Source organism: Heloderma suspectum, chromosome 1, assembly GCF_057233095.1.
Source record: "Heloderma suspectum isolate Gila_16-S chromosome 1, 16-S_ref, whole genome shotgun sequence".
Lineage (NCBI taxonomy): Eukaryota > Metazoa > Chordata > Lepidosauria > Squamata > Helodermatidae > Heloderma > Heloderma suspectum.
Genome location: NC_139458.1, coordinates 16,327,202 through 16,353,345, shown reverse-complemented (window position 1 = coordinate 16,353,345; position 26,144 = coordinate 16,327,202). Strand labels below are relative to the sequence as shown.

General features: G+C 43.6%; 1 protein-coding gene across 1 annotated transcript in view; it reads right to left on the bottom strand.

Moving 5' to 3' along the window:
- The window catches only part of BRF1 (BRF1 general transcription factor IIIB subunit), a 276,895-nt gene that overhangs the window by 127,164 nt on the left and 123,587 nt on the right, over window positions 1-26,144 (bottom strand). The window contains exons 6-11 of the mRNA XM_084837074.1: window positions 24,532-24,681; window positions 21,269-21,362; window positions 11,696-11,822; window positions 5,364-5,403; window positions 5,193-5,285; window positions 1,446-1,697 (exon numbers count right to left, since the gene is read on the bottom strand). Of these exons, the coding sequence (XP_084693200.1) occupies window positions 1,446-1,697; window positions 5,193-5,285; window positions 5,364-5,403; window positions 11,696-11,822; window positions 21,269-21,362; window positions 24,532-24,681 (756 nt within the window). The remainder of the gene's footprint in view (window positions 1-1,445; window positions 1,698-5,192; window positions 5,286-5,363; window positions 5,404-11,695; window positions 11,823-21,268; window positions 21,363-24,531; window positions 24,682-26,144) is intronic.

Here is a 26,144-nt window from a genome sequence, read left to right as displayed (position 1 = left end):
ATCAGGTGGATCCACAGCTGGCTACAGGACTAGACTCAAAGAGTGCTTATCAATGGGATCTCCTCAAACTGGGGAGAAGTAATGAGCGGGGTACCGCAGGGCTCAGTCCTGGGCCCAGTGCTCTTCAACATTTGTATTAATGACTTGGAGGAGGAGGTGCAGGGAATGCTGATCCGATTTGCAGATGACACAAAACTGGGCGGGATAGCTAATACCCTGGAAGACAGAAACAAAATTCAAAGTGATCTGGATAGGCATGGAGTGCTGGGCAGAAAACAGAATGACATTTTAATAGGGATGAATGCCAAGTTCTGCACCTAGGAAAAAGAAACCGAATGCACAGTTACGAGACGGGGAATACTTGGCTCAAAAATACTACAAGCAAGAAGGATCTTGGAACTGTTGTAGATCACAAGCTGAATATGAGACAGAAATGTGATGTGGCTGCAAAAAAGGCCAATGCTCTTTTGGGCTAAATTAATAGAAGTATAGCTTCCAAATCCCATGAAGTACTAGTTCCCCTCTACTCAGCACTGGTTAGGCCTCATCTGGAGTATTGTGTCCAGTTCTGGGCACCACACTTTAAGAAAGATGCAGACAAGCTAGAGAAGGTTCAGAGAAGGGCAACAAAGATGATCAGGGGACTGGAAACAAAGCCTTATGAAGGGAGACTGAAAGAACTGACATGTTTAGCCTTGAGAAGAGAAGACTGAGGGGGAGATATGATAGTGCTCTTCAAGTCCTTGAAAGGTTGTCACAGAGAGGAAGGCCATTATCTCTACTTGATCATCCCAGAGAGCAGGACATGGAATAATGGGCTCAAGTTACAGGAAGCCAGATTCCGGCTGAACATCAAGACAAACTTCCTGATTGTTAGAGCAATACGACAATGGCACCAATTACCTAGGGAGGTAGTGGGCTCTCCCACACTGGAGGCATTCAAGATGAGGCTGGACAGCCATCTGTCAGGGATGCTTTGACTTAGATTCCTGCATTGAGCAGGGGGTTGGACTCGAGGGTCTTATAGGCCCCTTGCAACCCTACTCTTCTATGATTCTATGAAAGGCAATTATTACAAAACTAATTAGGGCACAGCATCTTCTAGGCCAGCATCATCTAGGCTGGCTGTGTCATGCTGGAAATTGTAGTCCAACGCATCTGGAGGGCACCAGGTTGGGGAAGGCTGATCTAGGTGTACTATTCCCCATGTAGCTGCTATGAGTTCCTTCACCCCGTTCTGGAGCTGCCAGCCTATAACACCACTGGGCTGGTGCAAGAACACCAACACAAAGATTGCCCACCATCATCCCAAAATACCTAACGCCAATGCTCACAGAATACCTAACACCAAATGTGCACACAGAAGTGGAATTCCACAGTGAACAATCCCAGCCTTTCCATGTTTCATTAACCTAATTCAAAAGTGTAACTCAGCTCCTACTTACTGTGGTCTCGATCCTTGGTCAGTATACACTCTTTTATAGATTCTGTTATCCCAAGACTGGCTGCAGTAGGAAGAGGGCCAAGAAGTGATTCCAGGGCAGGTGGCCTTACAGAAGTTTCCTTTTCTTTTGAGCTATCTTTATCAAGAAGTTCACTGTAAAAGTCCTTGTTTAAATGATTGGCAGCCGCTTCCAGTTCTTCATCTTCTCCCTCTTCTTCTCCAAATATACTTGAGGTAGTATCTTCCATGCAATCTATAAAGGCAGAGGGTCAAATAATTTCATCAAATGTGTTAAAGCAGAGGTGTGCTACATGCTGCCAGTAGGTTTCTTATGCGTGCAATCCTATGTATGTTTAGGCATAAAAACTCCTACAACTCCCAGCAGGCCCCAGCTCTGTAGGAAGGCACCTTAAGTTTTCGCCATGATCATTATTTATTTCTAGCATAATATTTATTAGCAGTTCATTACCGTGTCAAAAGAGCAGAGTCACAGTACCAGAAAGTCAACAGGTCTTGCTCACTTTTTCATCCCATTAATTTACAAAAAAAATAGGAGGGGGAAAAAACCCTAGTAATATTTCAAAGGGGATCAGCAAGCTCCTATCACTATATAATTAGTAATAACTTGTATGCACTAGTGTTCTGAAATTTCATACCTCAGTAACAAACTGACAATTTCTCACAATGTTGTCTAATTTACTTGCACCAAAAGTGTCAACATGATGATTGAACAATTCATAATGTATAAACTAGATGTGTTAGTAACTGTCATTTTCCAGTTATATGCAAACTTGGTATGTGCTGCTCTTATTAAGGGCTGATTCATGAAGCAGCCTGTGAACCAGCCATCACTTGTGATGCCTCCAGTTAACTGCACTGTAAACATCTCCAAGGCTACAGGTACTTACAAAAATTTATCCCATCTTTACCCGGCAGCTGTCTGAATGTTACTCACCATTCACTTACTCACTGTTTCGTAGCGCTTGGCTCCTTCAAACAGCAAAAATAAAGTCATTATGGTTTTCTTAAATCCATATACTGCAATACCTTCTTTAGGCCACTCAAAGATTACAAAAAAATGTGCAAGCTTTTGAGACTTCCAGATCCCTTAATCAGACATGAAGAGGTCTGGAGATCTTGAACACTTGCACATTTGGGGCCGGGGGGTGATCTTTGAGTTGGCCTAATAAACGCATTACACTATATGGATTTTCGATTTTTTTTCTCATGGCCAACACAGCTACCTTTCCCTTTGTATGATTTTCTTGTTCCTCTCTTATTTATTCAAAATCTTTATAATCCACATTTACAATTTGCAAGGTCTTCTGATCTTAGAAGAAAACTGGCGCTTTCAGAGGGTGAGTGAGTGAGCAGAAGCCCACATTGGCTGCTAGGAGGCTCTCCGAGGTGCCTTTTAAGTTCTGACAGTTACTGCTATAATCACCCAAGCACTATTCACACCTTCAAAACATGTTTGCTGGAAGCATGGAGATTGGATTACTCCCAGTGGCCTCAACCCCAACCTCAACAAGTTCACTGGAAAGTGTGAATAGAGGCCTAGATGCAAACAAATGTACGTGTGTAAGCTTTTCCAGGCGATCAGGAACACTGCAAAAGGCAGGGTCCCTGATCACACCTACAGTTGCACACATGTAGGACTTCGTTCACACCTTCTACTCAACACATGAACACTTGAGTGTGGAACCAGCAGGTGTAATAACACTCCTCTCCTCCCCTCCATCCAGGAAATGCATTTTGAAGGCGTGAACAGGGCTCCAGAGTTCTCTGAACTCATGATGGCTGGTGTAGAGGCTGCTGTGTGAACAGGATCATTATGAATGAATTCTATATTTTACAGTTAAGTGTTTCAATAATGAAATAATTTCAGTAACAAAATAAAACTCAGAGGGAGCAATCCTACGGCTGCTAGTAAGTGGCTAGATGGCCACAGGATACGTCGGTTTCTGGGAACCGACCTCGGAGCCTGCAGTCCGGGGTCGGTTCCCTGAGAACTGACCTTCCCTCCCTGCCACGCTGCCTCGTAGGCAGCATGGAATGGCCCCATGCTCCGCGCTCGGAAGAGCAGCGTGAAGTGGTGTAAAAGGGGCATTCCCCAGAGCAGGGCGGGCAGAAATACTGGCACAATACATCCTACGTGTCATCCAGCCACCGCCATCCCCGCTCTGACTTCCCGCAGCTATACAGCCAAAATCGGCTGTCTAGCTGCAAATGCAGGGCAGGAGAAGTACAGAGGAGACGATCCCCTCTGTGCTTCTCCTGCCCTGCATTGGATAGGCGGTCACCTCTGAGTTTGGAGGCAGCCGCCTATCCCCATAGGATTGCACCCTAAAAGGGTCAAATTCTAAGCCATTCTTTGCGAGGAAGAGTGGGATAGAAAGAAAGAGAGAGAAAGAGAGCTCGCTAATGTTTTTACTATTTTTATTATTTTTTTATTTATGCAATTTGATCTTGATATTATTTTATTACATATTGGAAGCCACATCAGGAGTGTGAAAGGGCAGAAAGCCGGAACAGACATTGAAACAATAAATAAAATTGCAGCCTGTCATCTTAAAGGCTGCTTAAATGCTGCTGTCTGACTCTCAAAGGGCCGAGTTTGCCCAGTGAAAGCCATTTCCCTAATAGCTGCTGGAAGACCTGGCCCTAGACCATGCAAAGTTGGGCTACAGGCAAAAAAGTTAGTGCCTCTACCGCTTCCTTAAATTGGAAGACCACAATCACAGCTCCAGAAGCCATCATAAACAACAATGTAATTTGAACTATGACATGTTGATGCATTGCGAGATGCCATTCTGCAATCTTCCCTTTTTATTTTTAAATCAATGGAGTCAGACATGGACGTCCACCATCACTCCTTTTACATCTTTCCTACATTTCTAAGTTTTGCAAGTTTGTAGTGACTGAACTCCCAGAAGGCTGAGAAGGGAAATGAAGCTAACCAGGATCTCTTTTCGATCATCCCAGAGTGCAGGACACGGAATAATGGGCTCAAGGTACAGGAAGCCAGATTCCGGCTGAACATCAGGAAAAACTTCCTGACTGTTAGAGCAATACGACAATGGAACCAATGACCTAGGGAGGTGGTGGGCTCTCCCATACTGGAGGTGTTCAAGACAAGGCTGGACAGCCATCTGTCAGGGATGCTCTGACTTGGATTCCTGCACTGAGCAAGGGGTTGGACTCGATGGCCTTGTAGGCCCCTTCCAACTCTACTATTCTATGATTCTATATCCCATACTTTCATATTTCTGTTGCTGGGCAGATGCATCAACCTGTTCTCACCCATGCCTCCTCCCTTCTCTACCAGCTGTTTGATTTCCCTCCCAATGCTCTTTAAAATGGAATTCAAAGTTCTCAATGCAGCTAGTCAGGGCGGACAGCACTAGTGGAGATCTCACACCAGCCCCCTATTCTGCTAGAACAGCCTTCCCCAACCTGATGCCTTTCAGCTGTGCTGGACTACAACTCCCATCTATCCTCAGCCAGTAGGGTCAATGGTCATGCTGGCTGGAGATGATGGGAGTCGCACCATGTTGTTGAAGGCTGTACTAGAAAATCCAACCCCTCCTATGTCATTCTATCCTTGACTTTCTGGCTCAGGAGTGGAAAACTTCCTCCTTCTCTGTAGTCAAACTTGCTACATTTATACAGCTGAGATATAAAATGGCTGTAAAATCCCTCTTGTATTTTAACATTTTCCCAATCGGTGGATTTTAAACAGACTTACCATCTTTACTGTAATTTGCATAAACTCCTTTTACTTTTGGCCTGCTATTTTCTAACTCAATCTCTATTTCATCTTGGTAGCTTGATATTTCACCTGCAGTAAATACAAAAAGTGTCACCAATGTGCAAAGGAAATGTGGCATAAATATGTTCTATGAAAAGTGGCCCCTACCTTCTAACTCTTCAAGCTTTTTTGACAGCTCCTTCTCAAGCTGGAGAAAGGAGAGAGAAATGAGCAACAGAATTAAACTGCAAACTAGGAAAATTTACAAATACCAAGAACCATATCCTTTGAGAGATGCATCCTGTGTTAGGCCTGACAACATTCAAAATCCATAGTAAGATTCAGCATGATCTCAATAGATCAGGATTACATTCAGAAAGGTTTGCACTGAGCAATCCCATGATCTAGGACAAGACCATACACATACACACAAAGATTGAAAACTAGATTTAAAATACTGCTTGAAATTCTCTGCTACTTCCATTGCTTTTTGTGTCTGCACCAGTGTCTCTCTATCGCAGTTCTTTTAATTTGTCCCTCTGGCTCCCAGAGAAAGAGTTCCTCTGCTGTTATTCATCCTTTTGCAGTACAAACATACACCCACAATGCACAACAGGTAGCCAAGGCCCTCTTTCAACTCACTCTCTAGTTCTCTCAGTGCACCAAGACTATGATCCTTTGCACACATACTTTTTAGGTAGTGCTATTGAATTTAGTGGGACATTTCTGAATACAACAGAAATTCAGACAAGCATAGGTCTTCCTAACTATTGATTCCTAAGCATTAAAAAAGCATCATAACCAAAAAGAGGGGGAAAGAGCACACATTTCATTTATTTATTAATTTCTATACCGCCCAATAGCAGAAGTTCTCTGTGTATTCACTATGCATTTTGCATAGTGAAAACATATTGTCGTGGTTCACATGTAATCACAACACAGAGTACAGGTTGAATATGGTTTGAGTATGGGTTTCTTCTTTACTTTCTTCTTTATTATATTTATATCCCACCTTTTTTCCTCCTGCAAGGAACCCAAGGTGGCTTACATGGTCCTCCTTCTCTCCATTTTACCCTCACAACAACCCTGTGAGGTAGGTTAGGCTGAGAGTCAGTGACTGGCCCAAAGTCACCCAGGGAGCTTCATGGCTGAGTGGGGACTAGAACCCAAGTCTCCCACGTCCCAGTCCAACACTCTAACCACGACACCACACTGGCTCTCCAGTTAACAAATATGGATTGTTAACCAGCTCAGCAACAAACTATGGGTTCTCTTCTTGGGTTGTTTGTGGTTAACAACTCAGAGTTAAACCATAGTGCAGGGTTCACAAGTAATGACAACCCATGATTCAACAATAACAACCCATGATTCAACAACAACCCATACTCTAGGTTGTCATTACATGCAAACCAGGCCACTGGCTTTCATATACCGCTTTACTGTCTGCAGCTGCTATAAGCATCACAATGAGACAAACTGCATTTATAGCCATTACAAACTGGCTATATCAAAAGACCACACTTAATTCATGATATTTATAGAGCTTGATATTTAATGGGATTTCCAATTTGGTCTCTACAATCTGAGTATGCAGATTTTTCAGTAGCCAAATCAGTTAACAGACACAAGTGCCCGAACGCACTGTCTGCCATGGCTGTTGAATGGTAAACTTCTCTCTCCATAAACACAAATTTGTATTGCCTGGACTGAATAAAGTCCAGGCAATTGATTTAATTGGATGTCCTCCAGTTCTAATATTCTGAAAGTGAATAACCCTTCCCTATCTATTTTCACACAATTTTAATTTTATAAACCTCTATGCCAACTGTTTTCTAAACCAACCCCCTGATTCATTCCTCATAAAAAAGATGCTCCAACCTTTTCATCGTTCCAGTTGCCATTTTCTGCATTGTTTCCAATTCTGCAATGTTTTTTACCATGAAGCTGCCTTACAGAGAGTCACTCCATAGGTCTAGCTAGCCCAATACCATCTACTCTGACAAAGCTTGGCTCTCAGGGTCTCAGGAAGAGTTTTTCCCAGTTCTGCCTGCTACCTGAGATCTGTTTGACTGGTGGTGCAAAGAGCACTCTGCATGCAAAGCCCGTGCTCTACCATTGAGCTACAGGTCCTCCCATTTTCATATGGAGCAATCAGAACTGCATATATTCCAAATATGCCTATAGCAAAGATCTGTATCTGTTCATACATGCTGCTTTTATTTTTTTAAATGTTACCTAATCATTCCCAACACTGAATTTGCTTCTCCCTGTGCCCCTACCACCACCACCACCGGTGCTGCAGCACATTCAGCTGATGTTTTGGTCAGCTGTCCACTATGACCCCAAGACCTCTTTCTGGGGCAGTTGCAACCAATTTATAACCCATCAAAAGCTGCTGTATGCTAGATCAAACTAGTTGTCATCTAGGGCGATAATGTCTACTCTGACTGGCACTGGGTCTCCAGGGTCTCAGGTAGAAGACTTTCCCATCATCTGCTACCTGATCTGTTTAACTGAAAATGCCAAGGATGGAACCAGAGACTTTCTTCATGCAAAGCACGTGCTCTGAAACTGAGCGATAGCCACTAAACCCATTGGTGTATATATGTAAAGTTAAGACATTTTTGTCTCAGTGTGCATCACTATGGCATTTACCTTATGGTAAATCTCTTCTGCCATTCTTTTGCCACCCATTCTGGAAAGATCCGTTTTGGATCAGCCCCAGTTACCTCTATGATGGGAGGTGTGCAAGTAGGAACATAGGAAACTCCCTTATGCAAAATCAGAACAAAAGGTCATAATTATGAGAAGGGAAGTTGGTAACTATCATAAACCAAGGTCCAACAAACAAGTAGATAGGAACACAGGAAGCTGCCTTATACTGAATCAGAACATTGGTCCTTCCAGCCCAATATTGTCGACACTGCCCGGCAGCACCAGGGTTTCAGGCAGAATTCTTTCCTAGCCCTGCCTGGAGACCCTGGAGATTGAACCTGGGGCCTTGTACATGTCAAGAAGGTGTTCTGCCACTGAGCTATGATAGGTCAACCTTCCGATGAATGTGGTAAGATTCAAGAAAGATCTGGCAGCAGCTAGATTTTGAATAAAAAGGTAAAGGTGTCCCCAACCAGTCGTGTCCGACTCTAGGGTGCGGTGCTCATCCCCGTTTCTAAGCCGAAGAGCCAGCGCTGTCCGAAGATGCTTCCGTGGTCATGTGGCCGGCATGACTGAACACCGAGGTGCACGGAACGGTGTTACCTTTCCCGCCGAGGCGGTACCTATTTATCTACTTGCAATTTCTTGCTTTCGAACTGCTAGGTTGGCAGGAGCTGGGACTGAAGACGGGAGCTCACTCGGTCACGCAGCACCCGGGTCTCGAACTGCTGACCTGCCGACCTTCCAGTCTGCAGTTCAGCGTCTTAACCACTAAGCCACCGCGGCCCCAGATTTTGAATATATAGCCCCAAATGTATCTATAAAACCTTCTGGAAGGGATTTGAAAACAACACCAAGAGTTTTTTCAGGGGGGGGGATTATGAACAAAATAATTTATATACAAAATTCATTATTGTTCAGAATTATCAGCTCAGAAACTGACTCTAGTGACACTCCACATGTCTTGGCAAGCAACATTTTGGAGCAATTCCAACGCAATTTGATCATAATTAATAGCAGTGCTTATTTTAAATTGGACCAGAATTCTATGTAATGTTGTATTTTTTTCTACCCCTGGGCATCTCCAATGAGAGCAGAACTTAAAAGGGGGGGGGGGGTATGAGGGATCCAATTAACAAGCAAATACCTTTCCAGCTGTGGCCTTTGTTAATTGGGGTGGAAGAATGAATGTGGCACACAGAAGGGAAGGAATTTACATGCAACAAAATAAGCTTCGCTGGATCACATGAAAGTGATCCAAATCTTGTAAGTCAGAATAAATTTGTCACTGCACTGTGAGGTGAGGTGTGTGCTGACGGGGAGAACTTGTGCGCAGCAGGTAACCTGTCAGGAACTATGCAGAAAGCCACTGCGACAGCTCTGAAAATGGCGCAAACGCTCAAGCGCAGCACAGTCTCCCAAGCAAGGGCACTGAACACAAAAACCAGTGCAATGCTGGCATATAGTCCCTTCTCCAACCATCTTCTCTTTGGGCATTCCCTTGTCACACATCAGTCTTCTATCCAAAACTCTGCTGCTACAACCATTCACCAATCCTGTCACTCCGATAGTGCGACTCTCCTCATCAAATCCCTATCCTGGTTTCCCAGCCCCTTCCATAGCCAACACATCCTTTAAAACTCCCCAAGGCCTCACCCCATCTTGCTGCCCTTGCTTTCCCACTATACTTCCGCCTGTCACGCCCCTGCTGGAGGAATCCTCTTCAGAGGTAGAGTCAGATCTCCCAGGGGCAAGCAAATCAAAGAGCAGCCCTTGCCAGAAGAGCAGGAGGAGCCTGTGACCTTGGAGGAAATGGCCGTGGGTCCGTCCCCACAAGCAGAGAGGAACTATGCCCCTGAGACAGAAGCTGAGCAGCCCCCTCACGAGGCAGGCCAGAAGAACCCCTGTGAGGAGGAGTGCCCATTTACAAAGGAAGGCCCCTCATGAGTCAAGGACTCCTCATGAGGAGGACGTCTTCCAGAAGCCTCTGATGTGCTGCAGCTGAGTCCTGGGTGGGGGCCTGGATGCTCCAGCTTGTAGGTAGGAGCTCTAGGATAGCTTCTTAATTGGGCAAGGGTAATCTAATTAACTTTTAAATTGTTGAGTAATTGACCAAAGGATCCGGCTATGTTCCCCTTAAATTAAGCAATAATATCAACTGGGCAAGGAGCTTAGTGCCCTTTAAATTATTCCCATATATCCTACTTCCCCAACACCCCAAACCCCTAGTATACACAAGCACTTCCCCGCCTACAGTATCCATGCTTTCCTAACCCAGAAATCTTTCTTTGAAACCTCTGGCACTTCCCTGTGTTCACATTCAGCCCTTGCTATCTTTGCCTCCCTTTCTTCCCTTCTCTTTGCATCTCCACACTTTCAAAAACGGAAGACTGTAAGCTCCTTGGGGCATAGACATGTCTGGTTTTGCTTATGAAAGGTGAAGCACCATGTATATCGATGGTTCTATATAAATAATATATAATAATACCATCATACTGTGCAAAGCTGTTAGATATTGGCCTATGAATGCACTGGAGCGGTGGGGTACTTGTAAATTTGATCAATATCAAGAGTATATCACCACCCTCATCTTTCAACTCCTTTCCAGAATGTATATTGGACTAATGAGTGCTTCTAACCAGTTGTTAGGGGGTGTCAGTAGCAGATTTGATTGATTGGTCTCTTGGCAAACTTAGAAACAGAGCCCAGCCCTGCTATGGCCTAAGGCTAATGGAAATAAAAGGGTACCATGTGCCTTTTTGGATGTTTATGGGCCAAATTCAAAAAATCCCTGGCAGCTGGAACAACTGAGGCTGTTTCCTAGGAATCTGATTTTTTTTGCCTCCAGAGCTATCTGTTCAAGTTTTCATCACCAGTTTTAGCATTTGTAATATACCTCTGGCTGTATCTCTCTCAGTCCCCAGGATGAGAAACAGATGGATAAAAGTAGGTAGGATAGCTTTCAGAAGATACGCAATTCTCACCAGAGAATTTGGGGTGGGGGGCTTAAACCACTCCCAGGGGCCTCAAACTTGCAATTCAGCTCTTCGTTTAGGATTAAATAAAATCCACTTCTGAGTGAGTAGCTTGATGAACCAACTCCTCAAGCTGCCCTGTGACATCCATATACAGGGAGATCATGTTTGGGAGAAACAAGCTGGCCCACAAACATGCAGACACAAAATATATATTCATGCTATATCAGGGTACCTGTTGAAGCACAAGACAACATACTCTAAATGAACTGTAGGCAATACAAACCAACATGACCCTAACCAAGAAATAGAATTAACCTGTAGTGCTGGCACTTCACAATAAATCACTAAACTTCTAGCAAAGAAAGACAACATAGGCTATATTGCAGAGCACACCAGAAATTACATCCCTTCCCTACAGTACCTCCTGTCATCTTTGGCCAAAAGAAACTAGCATTAGAATCAACAATAGCTCAGGCTGAGGGATGTCAATTACATTTCACGGATATTAAGATCAGTGGGAAATACTCTGCCTTGCATTCCATGTGTTAGAGAAGCAAACACCACTCCCAGCACTGACCATTTAGACTCCTTAAAAATAAGTTGTTATCTTTTGTCATGATGCAGATGTCTATGGATGGATCTAAGCAGATCCTGAAACTATGCATTGGGTTTTGATGGCATGTTGGAGCTGACCCCACTATTAAATTATTTTGCTGATGTTATGTCACTCTTTGTTCATCACTTCAGGCTTCCTCATGGGAGAGAAAAGTAGAATAAGATTGTACAGATAGCATGGCAGAGCACTGCACTTCCAACCACAAAAGGAAAGGGGGAAAACTATGCATATGAAGAGCTGAAAGCATTCACCTGCTGAATCTTTATCTTTCTTTGACCAGCTGTAAATGACGGAGGGTTACATTCCTCTTCCAAATCAATTGTCATGAACTCATCTATTGTTAGCTGACTTGCAGGTGTATCTTCGAACTCTGTAAGTCTAAAAGGACACATAAAAAAGATTAATGCAAGTATTTCCATGTATGAATCACAAAGTAGACAAATCCAAAGAGATGTAAAAGTTATTACCCAGCTCATAACGAAACTATGCAAAGAACTCAGCCAAAACCATTTTAAATAATTCAACCTACTCCTTTTCCACCAAGCTGATAACCAATAAGCAAAACCCATAAAGCATGAAGTGCCCATTAAAATGGAGGAATAAAGTTTTACATTTGTCTAAAAAAAATGCATTAAATCAATATTGTTTAAGCATACAAAATTTCCACATTCTGAAAGCATGTTTAACCAACGTTAAGCCATCCAGCCCTCTACTGACAGCAGGCCTCTAGGGTCTAAAGCAGAGAGAGGTCTTTTCCAAGTCTGTAACCTGAGACCCTTTAAGTTGAGATGTTTAGGAATGAATGTGCAATGTCGCATATGCAAAACTTGGCCAATGACCTCCTGAGTGCTTTTTCTAACAACAACAACAACAACAACTGCATATTTGGGAGAAACTTCTCCAATATGAGCAAATTAACACAGTAAAAAAAATGATCAGAACTGGTATAGCAATGCTACTCATTCTGTAGACTTTTGACCAAGCTGTTTTTACAAGTAATTCTCCTCTCTTGCTTCAAGTGCCATGAACGCTAAGTACTTAATAACACTTTGCATTTATACAGCACTTCAAGGGATCAGAGCACTTCATATACTCTTGCAGTAATCATGTAAGGGAGGCCAGTATGATCATCTCCACATTGCTGTTCGCAGGGAGATAGGGCTGTAACATAGCTTTCCAAAATAATATTTTTGGGTTCAAAGCCAAGAACCAGGGACTTCCTGGTTTGTAGCTCATAGTCTTAGAACCTGCATGACATGAACTCCTTATACTGGAAAAAATAGTAACCATATGCCACAGGCGGCAATGGCTATAACTAGTGCAGACTTCCCCAACTTGGTGCCCTCCAGATGTGCTGGACTTCAACTCCCATCAGCTCCAGCCAGCATGGCCAATGGTCAGGAATTCTGGGAGTTGCCGTACAAAACATATGGATGGCCCCATGTCGGGGAAGGCTGACCTAGGACATGCCCCATCCATCTCTTACGTCACAGGGACCTGACCTGCAGGAGTACAAGTACGAGTCTTTCTCCAAGCACATATTTCACCTGTCATAAGCCCTCTCCCTGTCACTCCTACAGGTCGGATTTTTCAGTGTCATGTGCCTCTTTTCCCACTTCCTGATCACTCTCCTTACAGCCTTTATGTCACAAAACTGGTTATTCCAGAACAATCCTAGGCCTCTGTATTAGGGCTGCCAGCCAACCAGAAAAGAAAAAGAAAATGAAGGAACGGCCTGAATGTTTTGGGAGGGTCTGGGCATCCACTGCCAACAGGAGAAGGGAATGCTGGTTTCTTTCACTTGTCAGGTTTTTCCATCCTCATTTGTTTTATTTACTTTGTTCATATGCATTGTGCATGCACATATGCTAGGCATGGGGAGGCCTGGAAGTGGGTGTGAATATGCACAGCACCCTCATGGCTCTCCTGGGGGATTCCCTGGAGGATCGAGGGCTGGAGCTCTCAGAGCCTGATATCCCAAGGGAACAGGCTGTTTCAAAGAACTAAGATGGTCTGGGGCCCACAGGAGAGATGGCTTCAGATCTGCCACCTCAAGAGGTGGAGAGCTCAGCTTCTGAGGCAGAAGAGCCTGCTGAGGAGAGGGGGGGCAGATGCCAAGAAGCAGCCACCCTAGCAGGCTGGCTCAAGCCCAGCTCATCACCAACACCAGCTCAATACAACTCAACCCACAAGCTATCAACCAGTCCAGCTCTGATCTACAATGAATGGTATCCAAATTTTCATTCATATTATACACACACATGCACAACCTCCCAATGTGTCACATTCTAACCAGCCTATGGGCCAAATCCAGCCCACCAGGCCTCCACTACCAGCCTCCCAAGGCCATGGATGAGGCCCCTCCCTCTCCCTGAAGCCCCACCCCTTGGGAAAGGTAAGAGGGGGTGCCTCCATTGGGAGCCACTGTCTCAAGGCATCTTGCATGCCTTGAGGGTGTGTGTATGTGTGTGAAAGAATATCTATGAATTGGCGTGCAGATGAAAGAGACTGTAAGTGTATGCTCAGTGGACCCACCAACTTTTAAATTTGCCCCCACGCATCAATGGTATCCAAGGTTAGCCATGAGGGAATGTAGCCCAGCTGCTGGGCAGGGGCTCAGGCAGATGGGAGGGTGCATTTGTTTCACTGCCACTCCCAATTTGCTCAGCGTGTGGGTCATGATAGGGCCTGTGCTAGTCTTCACCATTTGGCAAAAGGCCAGTAAGCAGAGGGCTAAATGAGCCTCCTTCAGGAGGGTGTTCCATAGCTTAGGTATGACTACCAAAAAGGCGCTCTCCCTAACTGACAACATGGAAACATGAAAGAAGAGGGGCTCCCCTAATAAATTTAATGAGTGGTCAGGTTTGCGTGGGAGAAGGTAGTCTTTCAGATAACATGGTCCCAAACTGTAAAGAGTTAAAATGAGGGAAAGCATGCCATTCATCACAGACACTGGATGGGCTGGCCCCACTGATGTAGATGCCACAAGGGGACGTAATCCATCTCTGTACACAGTGGAAGAAGAGATGCACCACGCCTCCCAAACGTTCTCATAATACAAGCCCGCCATCCATAAACACCCCACCTATCATGATAATGAGTATTTTGCTTTGAAACTGGTTTTCAGCTGCATGTACAGAGGAAAAGTAAGTATGACTTGGTTTCAAATCAAAGGTGCTCCAAAGATTTGAACTCAGAAGACAATTGCCTTCTAATTCTAGCTCAAGCAGTAATGATTCTGCCAAAGCTAGACAAACGTAACTTGTAATCCTCTTAGTGTCACAGGCTATGTCAAAGAACTCTTTGGGGACCTAAATGTTCTCTAGCTCATCTGTGCATCAGTGGTAGTCTAAGGGCAAAAGGAAGAAACAACAAAATCTGTTGGGTTGTTTTTGTACTGTCTTTGTGGTTGTAACTCTCAAGCGACAGCAATGCTGACAATTGCTTAAGCGAGTGTGAAAATGAAAGTAGTGAAGTCTATCAGCAAACTCTTAGTGTCTTTGTAGTAAACAGTTTGCTGAAATGTTAGACTCACTCACGAGGAAATTCCGTGGGAAAAATGACACTTACTCCATGGAAGGAAAACAGAGAGCTTGCACAACCAACTTACTGGGAGAAAATAGGAAGATGTTCAAACTGGATCTTTGCCTAATGTAATGGCAAGATGCTTGTGATTCAACCAATGAAACCACTTTGAAACTATTTCAATATGTATTTCAGGCCACTACTTAATTTAGCAAAGCAATTCTTGGTGCATCTCCAATGAATTTGTAGCCAGATACCAAATAAAGCCATGTACTTCCATTCATAACAAACATTCTTTTCCTTTTGGTAACATCCCAAATTCCCTAAGTCAGCCATCTGCTTGACAGCTGATTCAAGATCTATCTTGACTAACACATATTCGTTAACCACTGACACTGCACGTTCCCCCTCCCCGTACTTAATATAACCTTCCCTCATCTTGCCTGCTCTCTTTAATATAATGCCCATGACAAATTTCAGAATCTGCAAAGAAAACAAAATTCCACTCTTCTTCTACTCCAGAAAACATCCTTTGTTATTATGCACAGTGCATGCCGGGATCCGTAGTTTACATGAACTGATTCACCCCTACACAGAAATGAAGCTGAAGCCATAGCCATTCTACATACATAAATTATGCACCCTCCAAAAATTGCCAATACAGGCTAAGAATGTGTAAGGGTTTCAGTTCACATGATTTTATAAACAGCACTCATGATTAAAAGAACCTCCAACACTTAAATACAGATTGATGGAAAAGCACATGCCTTGCATATAACAGCCCGCACCCCCTAGATTTTATACTGAGAAAATATTTATGGTTTGTGCCAAGAAAATGTAGGAAAATCTAACTCTACTCTGTATCCTAAGCAATATTTCAGAAATGCAATCACATTAGCAGTATACAGCCATGAAGGAGGCACACTTCTTGATAACAGATATTCCAACCCCCAATGTCCCTGCACTTCATCGTACTCTCCTTATCAGGGCTGGAACTGGGGACCAACAAGTGAGTTTTTGAGGGATCAAGTTGTTGCTTTCCTAGGCCCACTCCAAGAAGACCCTTCACCACCCACTATCTTCCAGCTCTGCTGGACAACGCTGAACAGATGCAATGGTGGCATAGAAGTACAATCTCTTTGCCGCCAAGATTAAAGATAGATTCTTAACTGTGTTCATTCATAGTTGCTCTGAGCCTTTCACCATTTGCATTCTAGTCGTTGACCCCGTTGTTTCATTACCCTCAGTTCCCCTGAATACCAGGGTGCTGATGCATCTCTACCACTGCACCGAGGACGTTTGGGAGCAATCGTACTGAAGGCCCAGGTCATCCCCTCATTCCAACCAGAGACCAGGGCCTTGGCAGGACTGCAGGTTAAACCTGCAGGAAAATCCCCAATCATCAGCCTTATCTTCTCATTTCGCCATGTTCTGTGGAAACCATTTGTCTTTGATGGGACTCCATATAAAATTCAGCCTCTAAGGGGAGGTCCCTCTTAGAGAAGTGTATTATTTACACGAGCAAACTATGCTGTTTAGAAGAAGACATAGCAGGTCAACAGTGAATGGAAACCCAAAATCGAATTAAGGTGCTTCCAGGTGGAGGGAAGCTCCCACTGTCATGGCTCCCCCATTGTGTTTATTGGCTGAGCTTTGGTGTAGACAGAACTTCCTTTAAGCCTGTGCAAAGCAGAGCAGTTGCTGGGTATCTCTGTCTACATCGATCACATTAGAGCAGAACACAGGGTCATAGTTTGATTTGAGGAAAAATTAGTCAGCATCACAAGTAATGCTTTCAACACTGCCCACCTAGACTTGAACTCCGTATCCCAGAGGTGTTCAAGTGGCTTATGGATTGCAACCTTAAGCAGTGGCTTGAACCAAGTAAGGCAGAATACTGTCTTATCCTTTCGAAATACATAAGTAATTTAACATAAAAAAAAAACCTCTACATCTGTACAGTGCATCTGCACTTTGTTTTGAATGAGATCAGGACTAGGAAACTGTCTTTTTCAGACCGCTGGCCCATCTAGTGCAGTCTTGTCCGTACTGACCGGCCGCAACTCTCCCAGGTTTCAGGCAGGGGTCTTTCCCAACCCCACCTGAACCTGGGATCTTCTGCCGGCAAAGCAGATGGTTTGCCACTGAGCTGCAGCCCTCCTGAAGAGATTGAGCTGAGAAGAAGAGAGATGGAGAGAGGGATGGACAAGAGACCTGCTCCCAATCGCTCCCTGGGTAAAACCTCAGGCAAAAAAGTAATGTCTGAACAGGCCCTCTGTTTCATAAAAAGTGGGTTCTTGTGTGTCTGCGTGTGTGTTTAAGAGTTATGTGAAACAAGTACTTATTAATTCAGCCGACTTCTCCTTAATAACATTTCAAGAATCTAAATGCTTGAAGGGGAAAAAAAATTGGGCTCAGGATGGCTTTCTGAAAAAGGTTTGTTTTGAATATGCCTGCGATAAATGTAATATAATGTGGGGTTATTTGAGAAACATCAATCATGTTTTATGGATTTGTGATAAATACAGTTGTAATTATAGCTCCCTGAAAATAATTCAGCTGTCACGTTTACCTTGTCAAAGTAAATAACACTGTCAATTTAGTTGATGTGCATGACCCAAGTAAACATTTCAAAGCATGAATTTCACAGTTACGCTCCTTCATTTTAAACAAGTGCTCAAATGAATGTGCTTCCACTACAATTCAACATATTTGCTATCACTCAAATAAAATGAAGGCTGCGCATCAAGTAATCTTTCCAAGTCATCTGAAAATTATGAAAAGTATCTACTTATTAGAGCCACAAGCGTTAAAATAGTCTGAAATCAGTAGATTTTCAAGATTAATCCATGATAATGGTGGCCTTCCAACAATGTTCCTAGGAAGCCTGGACTCGCTCAGAATTTTATCAAGAGGATTACGCAAATTCATGGAGGATTGGGAGGTTGATCAACAAAAGATCAATTAGCTAGAATGGTGGCTTTCAAACTGTGTTCCTAGAAATCCTGGACTTGTTCAGAATCAAGAGGATTAGACAAATTCACAGAGGATAAGTCTAACAATGGCTATAAGTAGTCAAGGTGGCTATATGGAGCCCTTTTGTTGAGAGGCAGTATGCCTATTGAGCAGCCTTCTCCAACCAGGTGTCCTCCAGATATGTTGAATTACAACTCCCATCAGTCCCAGCCAACATAGTCAATGGCCATGCTGGCTGGGGCTGATGGGAGTTGTAGTCCAACATGTCTGGAGGACACCTGGTTGGAGAAGGCTGCTCTAGAGTACCAGGTGCTGGAGAACAACAGCAAGAGATGGCTATTCCCTTCATGCTGTACTGTGGGTGGCCAGTGTGGGAAGCAGGGTGCTGGATGGGATCTTTGGTCTGATCCAACAGGGCTCTTTTATGACCATCCCAAAGGTTCCTGAAAGGGGGAAAAAGCCAGTTAACGGTGGGCAAGCATTCCTGGGAAGACAACTCACAACAGGTTTCCTCATGCAATGCTCAGCCACTGGGATGTGTTTGGCACATTCAAAGGCCAATACTCAGTGAGCCTAGGGCAACCGTGAGGCCTAGTAGGCGTGACTGGTGCCTCCTGTGTACTACAGCATGCTACAGAAACCTCACAAAAGACAGAGCCTCCAGAGAAAGACACCCAGGGGTTTATCTGCAGTTAAATACATACAAAAGGGTTAGGAACATAGGAACCAAGGAAGTTGCCTTATACTGAGTCAGACAATCAGTGCATCTAACCTAATATTATCAACACTGACTAGCAGCAGCTCTCCACGGTTTCAGGCAGGATTCTTTCCTAACCCTACCTGGAGATGCCGGCATTGAACTTGGGACCTTTTGCATGCCAAGCAGGTGATCTACCACTGAACCAAGGTCCCTTCCACCATGGTGGGAATTTGACGAACTCCCTGAACGTTGGGAGTTTGGCAATCATAGAATGACGTCACTTGGTTAAATCAATGGATGCCAGTTTTTTAATGAGCAATAACAAAATGTAATAGGTGGTGCTAAGAGTTAAAGGCACATATTTTTATTTTTGGTATGTTTAGTGAATGAAAAACAAAATTTTACAGGTCGCCTTTCCTTTTAACAATGGTAGCTTTCAGTTTATTAAATTGCAAAGTTATTTCACACTTCCTTCAGCATCTCGGAAAGGCACTGATGTTAATGCTTTTACAATATGCAAATATATTTAAATTTAATCAATTAATGGACCAGATATAAAGCAAGTAATTAATCACTAAAAAATTACTTCATCAGCTGATAGAAATCCTAAATAGCAGGGCTGTCGACCACCCAAGACGTCAAGCCAAATATTTATTTGCCTCCAATAGTGGAGTTCTCAAGTATTCATAAATGGAAAATAGAAGCACTGGGTTTTTTTCAAAATTAAAAATAGCAATCATCATGCAATGGTTTAAGAAATACTTGAGGAAAAAATACATAAAACATGTTTTGGAGAGATTAGCAATAGAAATACCTAATAAGATAATTGTGCAACTATTTACGTTATTGGGTTATTTTTGAGAGGGGGTGAAAAGACCCCTAATACTCTGGCAATTCCTTTAAGGACATTATTTATCAGATTCCTAGTTAATTCAAAGTATATTATAGGTTTTATAAGACCAGCCTCTTGGACAACACAGGCACATTTAACAGTAATCCATTTTGTTTTGTTTCTTGTAAAAGAAAGAAAGAAGAATTTTAAACTATTAACTATATAGAAATATGGGAAAAAAATTCCATCACATGGTATCTATATTATGCAACCCCACCAATGAGACTGCATTATTTCATAAAGTTTATTCCTTTGCACAAGCTGCTCTCTGGTTCACATCAAACTTTAAAACATTTCAAGTGCTGGGTTTTAAGGGATTTTTTAAATCATCAGCAAACTACATGCTTCCATACTACAAGTTACAAAAAGCAAATACATCCCATGGGTTTTACTCAAAACCAAGTCCATACCATCCAAGTTTGAGACACGTTCATTTTTACTGCCGGCATATTAAATGAAATGCTGGTAAGGCAACTGAATCTTTGTCTTAAGATCTCTGTTAAAATGACTAATTTTGGAATCCATCAATTCTTTTCAAGTACAGGAGGTTTCAAAACACACATGGAGCTCCTTCTACTGCAGGAAGGAATCCTTATTCACTTCAGTGGAGGGGGAAACTCCATACATGGTGGGAAGCTCTGTGCATACACATTTAGAAGCTGCTCCATGCACTGCAATGAATGGGAAAACCTGGATGTGCAGGAATTCAGCATATGCATCCATGTGATCATGGACTCTGGGTGGGAGCAAGTGAGATCCCATAATTTTTCTCTACCATGACATGAACTTTGGCAGCCCCCTTGAGACAAAAATTTACCTAGAATGAGGTTGAGGAAACAGTTCAGCACAAGTGGCCAGTGTAAATTCAAGAAGCTTCAAAAATTAGGTTTGCCAAGCTCAGGCTCCGCAAGAGTGGGTAGGCAACCTGGTGCCTTCCAAATGTTTTGGACTACAACTCCCATCCATCCCTAACCACTAGCCATGCTGACTGGGGGCTCATGGGAGCTGTAGGCCAAAGCATCTGGAGGGCACCAGGTTGCCTATCCCTGACTGCATCACAATGATGGCTGCAAAGTCACCTTTTGAGGGGAAACACAAAATAGGATATGCTGTAAGAGACAACAGGGCTTCAGCCTGGGATATCATGGCCCAAGGTTGCAACACAGCCAATTGGGCTACCTGTCTAGGCACAGAGGGGATTGTTGGTGAGCAGCCTCAGCCCCCTATCCCAGGGTTGCTACATGAGCAATTGAGCTACATGGGTGTGCAACCTTGGCTCCATGGCCCAGGCTTGCAATGTGGCCAGTTGAGCTAACTCTCCAGGCACAGAAAGGAAAATGAGTGTGAAACCTCGGCTCCCAGTGATTGGCTGGTAGCATGAACCCTTTGAGTTGGCTGTGCCTAGCATAAATACTGGGGTACCATGCCTTCTGATTGTGCCAACTCCACAGAGCAGTACCTTCTGCCTAGGAAGGCTTCAACTTTTCAACTCTAGCTTCAGTACCAGCCATTGACCGCAGAGACACTGGGCTGGAGAACACACTTTCCTAACCTATATATGGATTCTGCCACTCACAGCCCAAGCTTGAGTTAGATGTGCACTAGTTCCCCAATAAGTGGGAAGCTCTGCAGCTATTCCCTTTCTATAAAGGGAAAATAATCTTGTTCTTCCTGGAGCAAAGACTCTGAATCTCAAGGTAAAATGTGGAGAAAAACACAAACATGACCTACCTTTTCCTTAACGTAGATTCACCAACTTTAACCACCCTGATGACTTCTTTAACAGTGCGCCGAAAATCATGCATTCTTGCCGCAACTAGAAGAGCTAGATCATAAACAGGGAAAGGGCCACATCAAAAGGCAATTCAATGGAGGGAGAAGTGAGGGAATACAGTGAGTCATGCAAGTACAAACTGAAATTCTAATTCTCATAATAATTTTAAAATATTGAAGTTTGGCTCTGGGCTTGAATACAGAGCAATTAAATTGGAATTTTATAAAACTTACTTTGTATGCAGATAAATTAATCCAGTTGCAAAAATGGCTCAGCAAATGCAATCTGGTAGCTTTTAGACAAATCACCTAATAAGATATTTGTCCCAGATGGGCCTCCTTCTTGCACACGCACACGCTGGCTCCAACTATTATGATAAGACAAAGCTGAAGGAAAGGTGTGGGAACCCTTGACACTCAAGCTTAGTGGCTATGCAGATGAAAGGGTGAGGCTATGCCAATATAAGCAGGCTTGATTCTCAAGGTTTGGGATTATCAGAGGACAGAAAGCAGGCTTAGCCTATCCACCCCACCCCAATTGCATTCCCAAATGCATTAATTTACTTTCTCCCATATATTTGAATGGTTGTTCTGTATGTTCTGCATTTCCCCCTCATTTATGTTATTGGTGAAATTCAACAAAGAGAAATCACAAAAAATAATGCATTTTTAAAAGGTTCAGATCAAGATTCAGAGATCCTCAGCAGTGTTTTAGAACTAAGCCAGATAATGTGTGAAAGATAATGCGTATGCTTTAATTTGATGCCCATCTTCCATGATCCATTAGGATCAGAAAGGATATTATTCCCTATGGTTCTGGATTTGTCACCTTCTCTCTGGAGACAGGAAGACCGTTACTGCTGAGCACAGGATATTAGATGGTGGCACAGAGTAAAAGCAATTTTTGCCCCACTTGGGAAATGAGGTTAGAAAAGTGGGTTGGAGAGTACACATTTCCCGCCCCACTTGGAGTAGCAAAAGGAGGAAACTGACGAAAAGGATTCTGCCTTAAATTCTAGAGGCCTAACTACATTATTTATTTATTATTTATTTGAAGCATTTTACCCACTGAAAAGGCCCCCAGAGAGGCTTAGTAAGATCAATAACAAACAAGGGTGTCCCTGCCAGCAGATTTACACAGACAGTAAAGGAAAAAGAGATGGTGAGATAAGAGGTGCGAGAAGCAAACTCAGTCACCAGTTCTTAAAGGTACAAGGTTCTTATAATGACCACCTTGAATAGAAACAGCTGAGGGAGAGGAGGAGTCCGATGGAGCTGGTCTCTCAGCAGAGCTGAAGGAGAGTGGTCCTGCAGTCCATTCCTCCCTCTTCTCCAGCCTGATGTCACATGTAAACAAGTGGAACAAAAGCCCAATGGAACTTGTTCTCCACCTCCCGCTTCTTTGCTCCAAAGTGTCTTCTGCCCCCACTCCCCGAGGACTTCAAACACATTTGCCTCTCCAAGCATGCATTTGGAACCCATCAGAAAAGCACGCTGGGGGCAATTTGGAGTGGAGAAGCAATGGTCAAGGAAATGGCTAAGTACTCCTTCCAATTCTCGGCTCAGAATTCTGCTCACAAAGCTGTTTTTCCTCTAGGAAAAGCCACCCTTGATGCTTTGCTTTGTGCATTTGCCTGTAGTAGGCAATTGTGCTATAAAAGACTGTCATATCTGGGGCAAGAAAGGAGTTGCAGCTTGGCTTACTTGCTCCATTCTTTGGGAGCCTTCCCTTCTCCGGGCCCCTCTAATGTAGTGCATTATGTTTATTCCTGCCCTCTGCTTGTGGGATCCTATGGCCTAGATTACAAGGATCAATCTGTCCAAGACTGACATTCAGGAGCTCGGTTTAGATAGGATTAGCTTGGCTTCCGATCCAGCTGTACAATTCTAGGATAGAAAAGATCGGGGTGGGGGGGAATGTCCCTTGTCTTGTAATCTGTACCACAGCTTGAGCCAACTGGGATTTGGTTGAAATCACAACAAAGGCTTGTAAAATGTTGAATGGTAGACAGGGAGACATTTTCCCCCCTCTCATAATGCTAGAACCGGGGAGTCCCCCAACAAAATTGATAGTAGCATCAGCAGCGCAGCCCCCAAAAGCTGCTGCTTCTTACACAAGGCTGTCACCAAGTAAAGAAATCTTAGTCGATCAATCAATTAAATCTGTACACATTTGCATGTATAATTCTGAAGAAAAAAATGACTATTTTTAAGGTAATGTCAGCACACATCACAGCAGATAAGGTCTTAAAACAGGACCTATCAGAAAGCGGAATTCCTCTTCTATGATGTCACCTGTCATCCTCAGGTTTTTGCTTTAAAATACTTCTATTAAAAACGATTCAGTTTTTTATATCTTCCCTCCAATTAATGAGATATCCCTTTTTAAATCAAAAGATAAATGGTTACTCAGACTAAATGTTGCAGTCCCATTTCACTAACTTATGGAATTAAAAGTCCATCACCCTCCTGCCCTGTTTCTGAACTTGTTAGAAGAATCCAGCTGGCCACGGCTGAAAGAAAGCTGGCCAAGTCTGATCCTGGCCTGGTCCAGAGTTCTGCCTTTTCTTATGCTCTTACATAATCATCTGTTGTCACATTTTCAAAAACCACTAGCACGATGCCGTTCAGGTGACTTACACTCTCTGCTTGTGGAATATGACAACATGGATTAATCCAACAGAAGCACGTGTAGTACCCTGGCTCATTGGAAAGGATTGGATTAGACCAGGGGTAGGCAACATGGTGCCCGTGGGCACCAATGCACTCCCAGGCACCTTTCTTGAAGCCCTCCAAGGTTCTCTACCCCCTATCATTTGTTTTTCTTCTTCCTCAGTTAACACATTTTCTTACTGACAGCAGGGATTACTGTGAAATAGGTTTCTGTTGGTGCTGAGAAATGTGGGTTCAAAGGCGTTGTTTAGTGTGTTTGGTCATGTTGGCTGGGGATGATGGGAACTGCAGTTCAACACATCTGAAGGGAGCTAGGTTGGGAAAAAGATGGATTAGACACTAGGCTTTACTTGCAATGCCGTTTGGCTTGATTTTAAGTTCATGCTCACGGATTTAGCCTAAAGCCGTGAAATTCTAAGGGTGAGCCTATGCAACCTGTTCTCATGTACAAAATGGGATGTGACGACGAGGCTGCATGCAAAACATTTTCTGCACAAATGATTGTTGCCACACCACACACTGAACAATTCATGCGTGCTTTGAAATACCTGCGCCACAAAGCCCTGATGGCCGCCGCCCTGTGTGCATCCAGTCTCTCTTCATCTGCTGCAGAAGCCTTAGAGCCGTCATAGAGACCTCGTGGTTCTTATCGCCAAACTCCAGCATGTGTGCAAAACGAGGAATATATAAACACGGATCTGCAACAGAACAAGAGTCAGTTATTTCTGAACCTTTCTAAACACACATCTTGAACAAGGAAGTCTTCTTTAATTTCTTATTTCACTGACTGAAAACTGTTTCTTCTACAGTAGTTTTTTCCTATCTCGGACACTGGTTTGTATCCAGCATTGTCAACATAAAGAGTCCTTCCACTTGTGGAAGAGTTTTTGCTCTCATGGAGGCCCCAACTACTGGAAAGGGGGGGAGGGTGATTTTTGCCAATTCCCTCTTCAGCCTCTTGTACCACCTCCCACATTGTTTTGAAGAGTCCCGCAACTCTCTGGAGCAGATTTTCACGGGGTGCAGAGCGGGAATTCTCCAAATTTGCCTTCCTCTCCTTTGTGTGAACTCAAGGGCATCAGTGGATACAAACCTATTAATGTATTTAACAACATATTCTGGTGGCAGTAGAACACCTCTCCAAAGGAAATTAGCCTAAGGGCCGAACTAGTTAGATGGGACACACATGAATCTCTCTCTTTTAAATGAAAAGCAGTTGTGAGAGGTTGCTAGTTTGAGCCAAGGAATGGCAGAGAGGGACTGTTTTAACCGTTGCCCTTCCTGTTTGTCCATTCAAAACTGACCACCACCACCCCCTCCGACAGTTGCTTTGCCACTTTTGTGGGCAAAGACTATCTTTTCCCCCATGGGGAGGAAAGCAGCTGATGGGCTTCGGAATTATTATTAGATAAGACCATAAGAAAAGCCATGCTGGATCAGACCAGACGCCTCTCTAGTCCAGTATTCTGCTCACAGCAGCCAACCAACTGCCTGTGGGAAGCTCACATGAGCACAGTAGCGCCCCAGCAACTGGCATACAGAGGCATGCCGCCTCTGATACGGGAGGTAATATACAGACATCATGACTAGTAACCATGGATAGCCTTATCCGCTTGTAAGTGGTACTTATGGCAAGAAAGGAACAGATTAAGTAGCACTCACCTTCTTGCTATTACCTCACTCAAATGGGGAGCTTCCCACAGCTGCCTTTAAAAAAAAATTAAAATTCAGGAGAGGATTCATGCAGCCCCATGTAATGCCTAGTCTAGCCCTTAGTGCCCCTGTGCAGTGCCATCTCCAAGGAGGTTGCTATTATACGTCAGTCTTACTACCAAGTTTTGTGAAACTCCCTCCAGTTCAGAAACACTGAAGTAACATCCTTCTGCCGACTGCCCCGAGACTTTTCAACTCCCGGCTATCACAAGGTGCTTTGCTGGAAACTGGGCCCACCACTGCACTAACATAAAAGATGCTCTATGGGAAGAGAAGGCCTTAGGATGTGGTGTGTGAGGCCCTGAGTGCTTTGCCACTCTGCCATCTCTTGTGAAACACTTGACTGCTCCAGTAGAAGCCAATGCAAACAATGTGGTGCCATTAGAAAACCTGAATCTCATTCTGGGTACTCTGACAACATAGGATATTGCTGCAGGAACTTAGCACT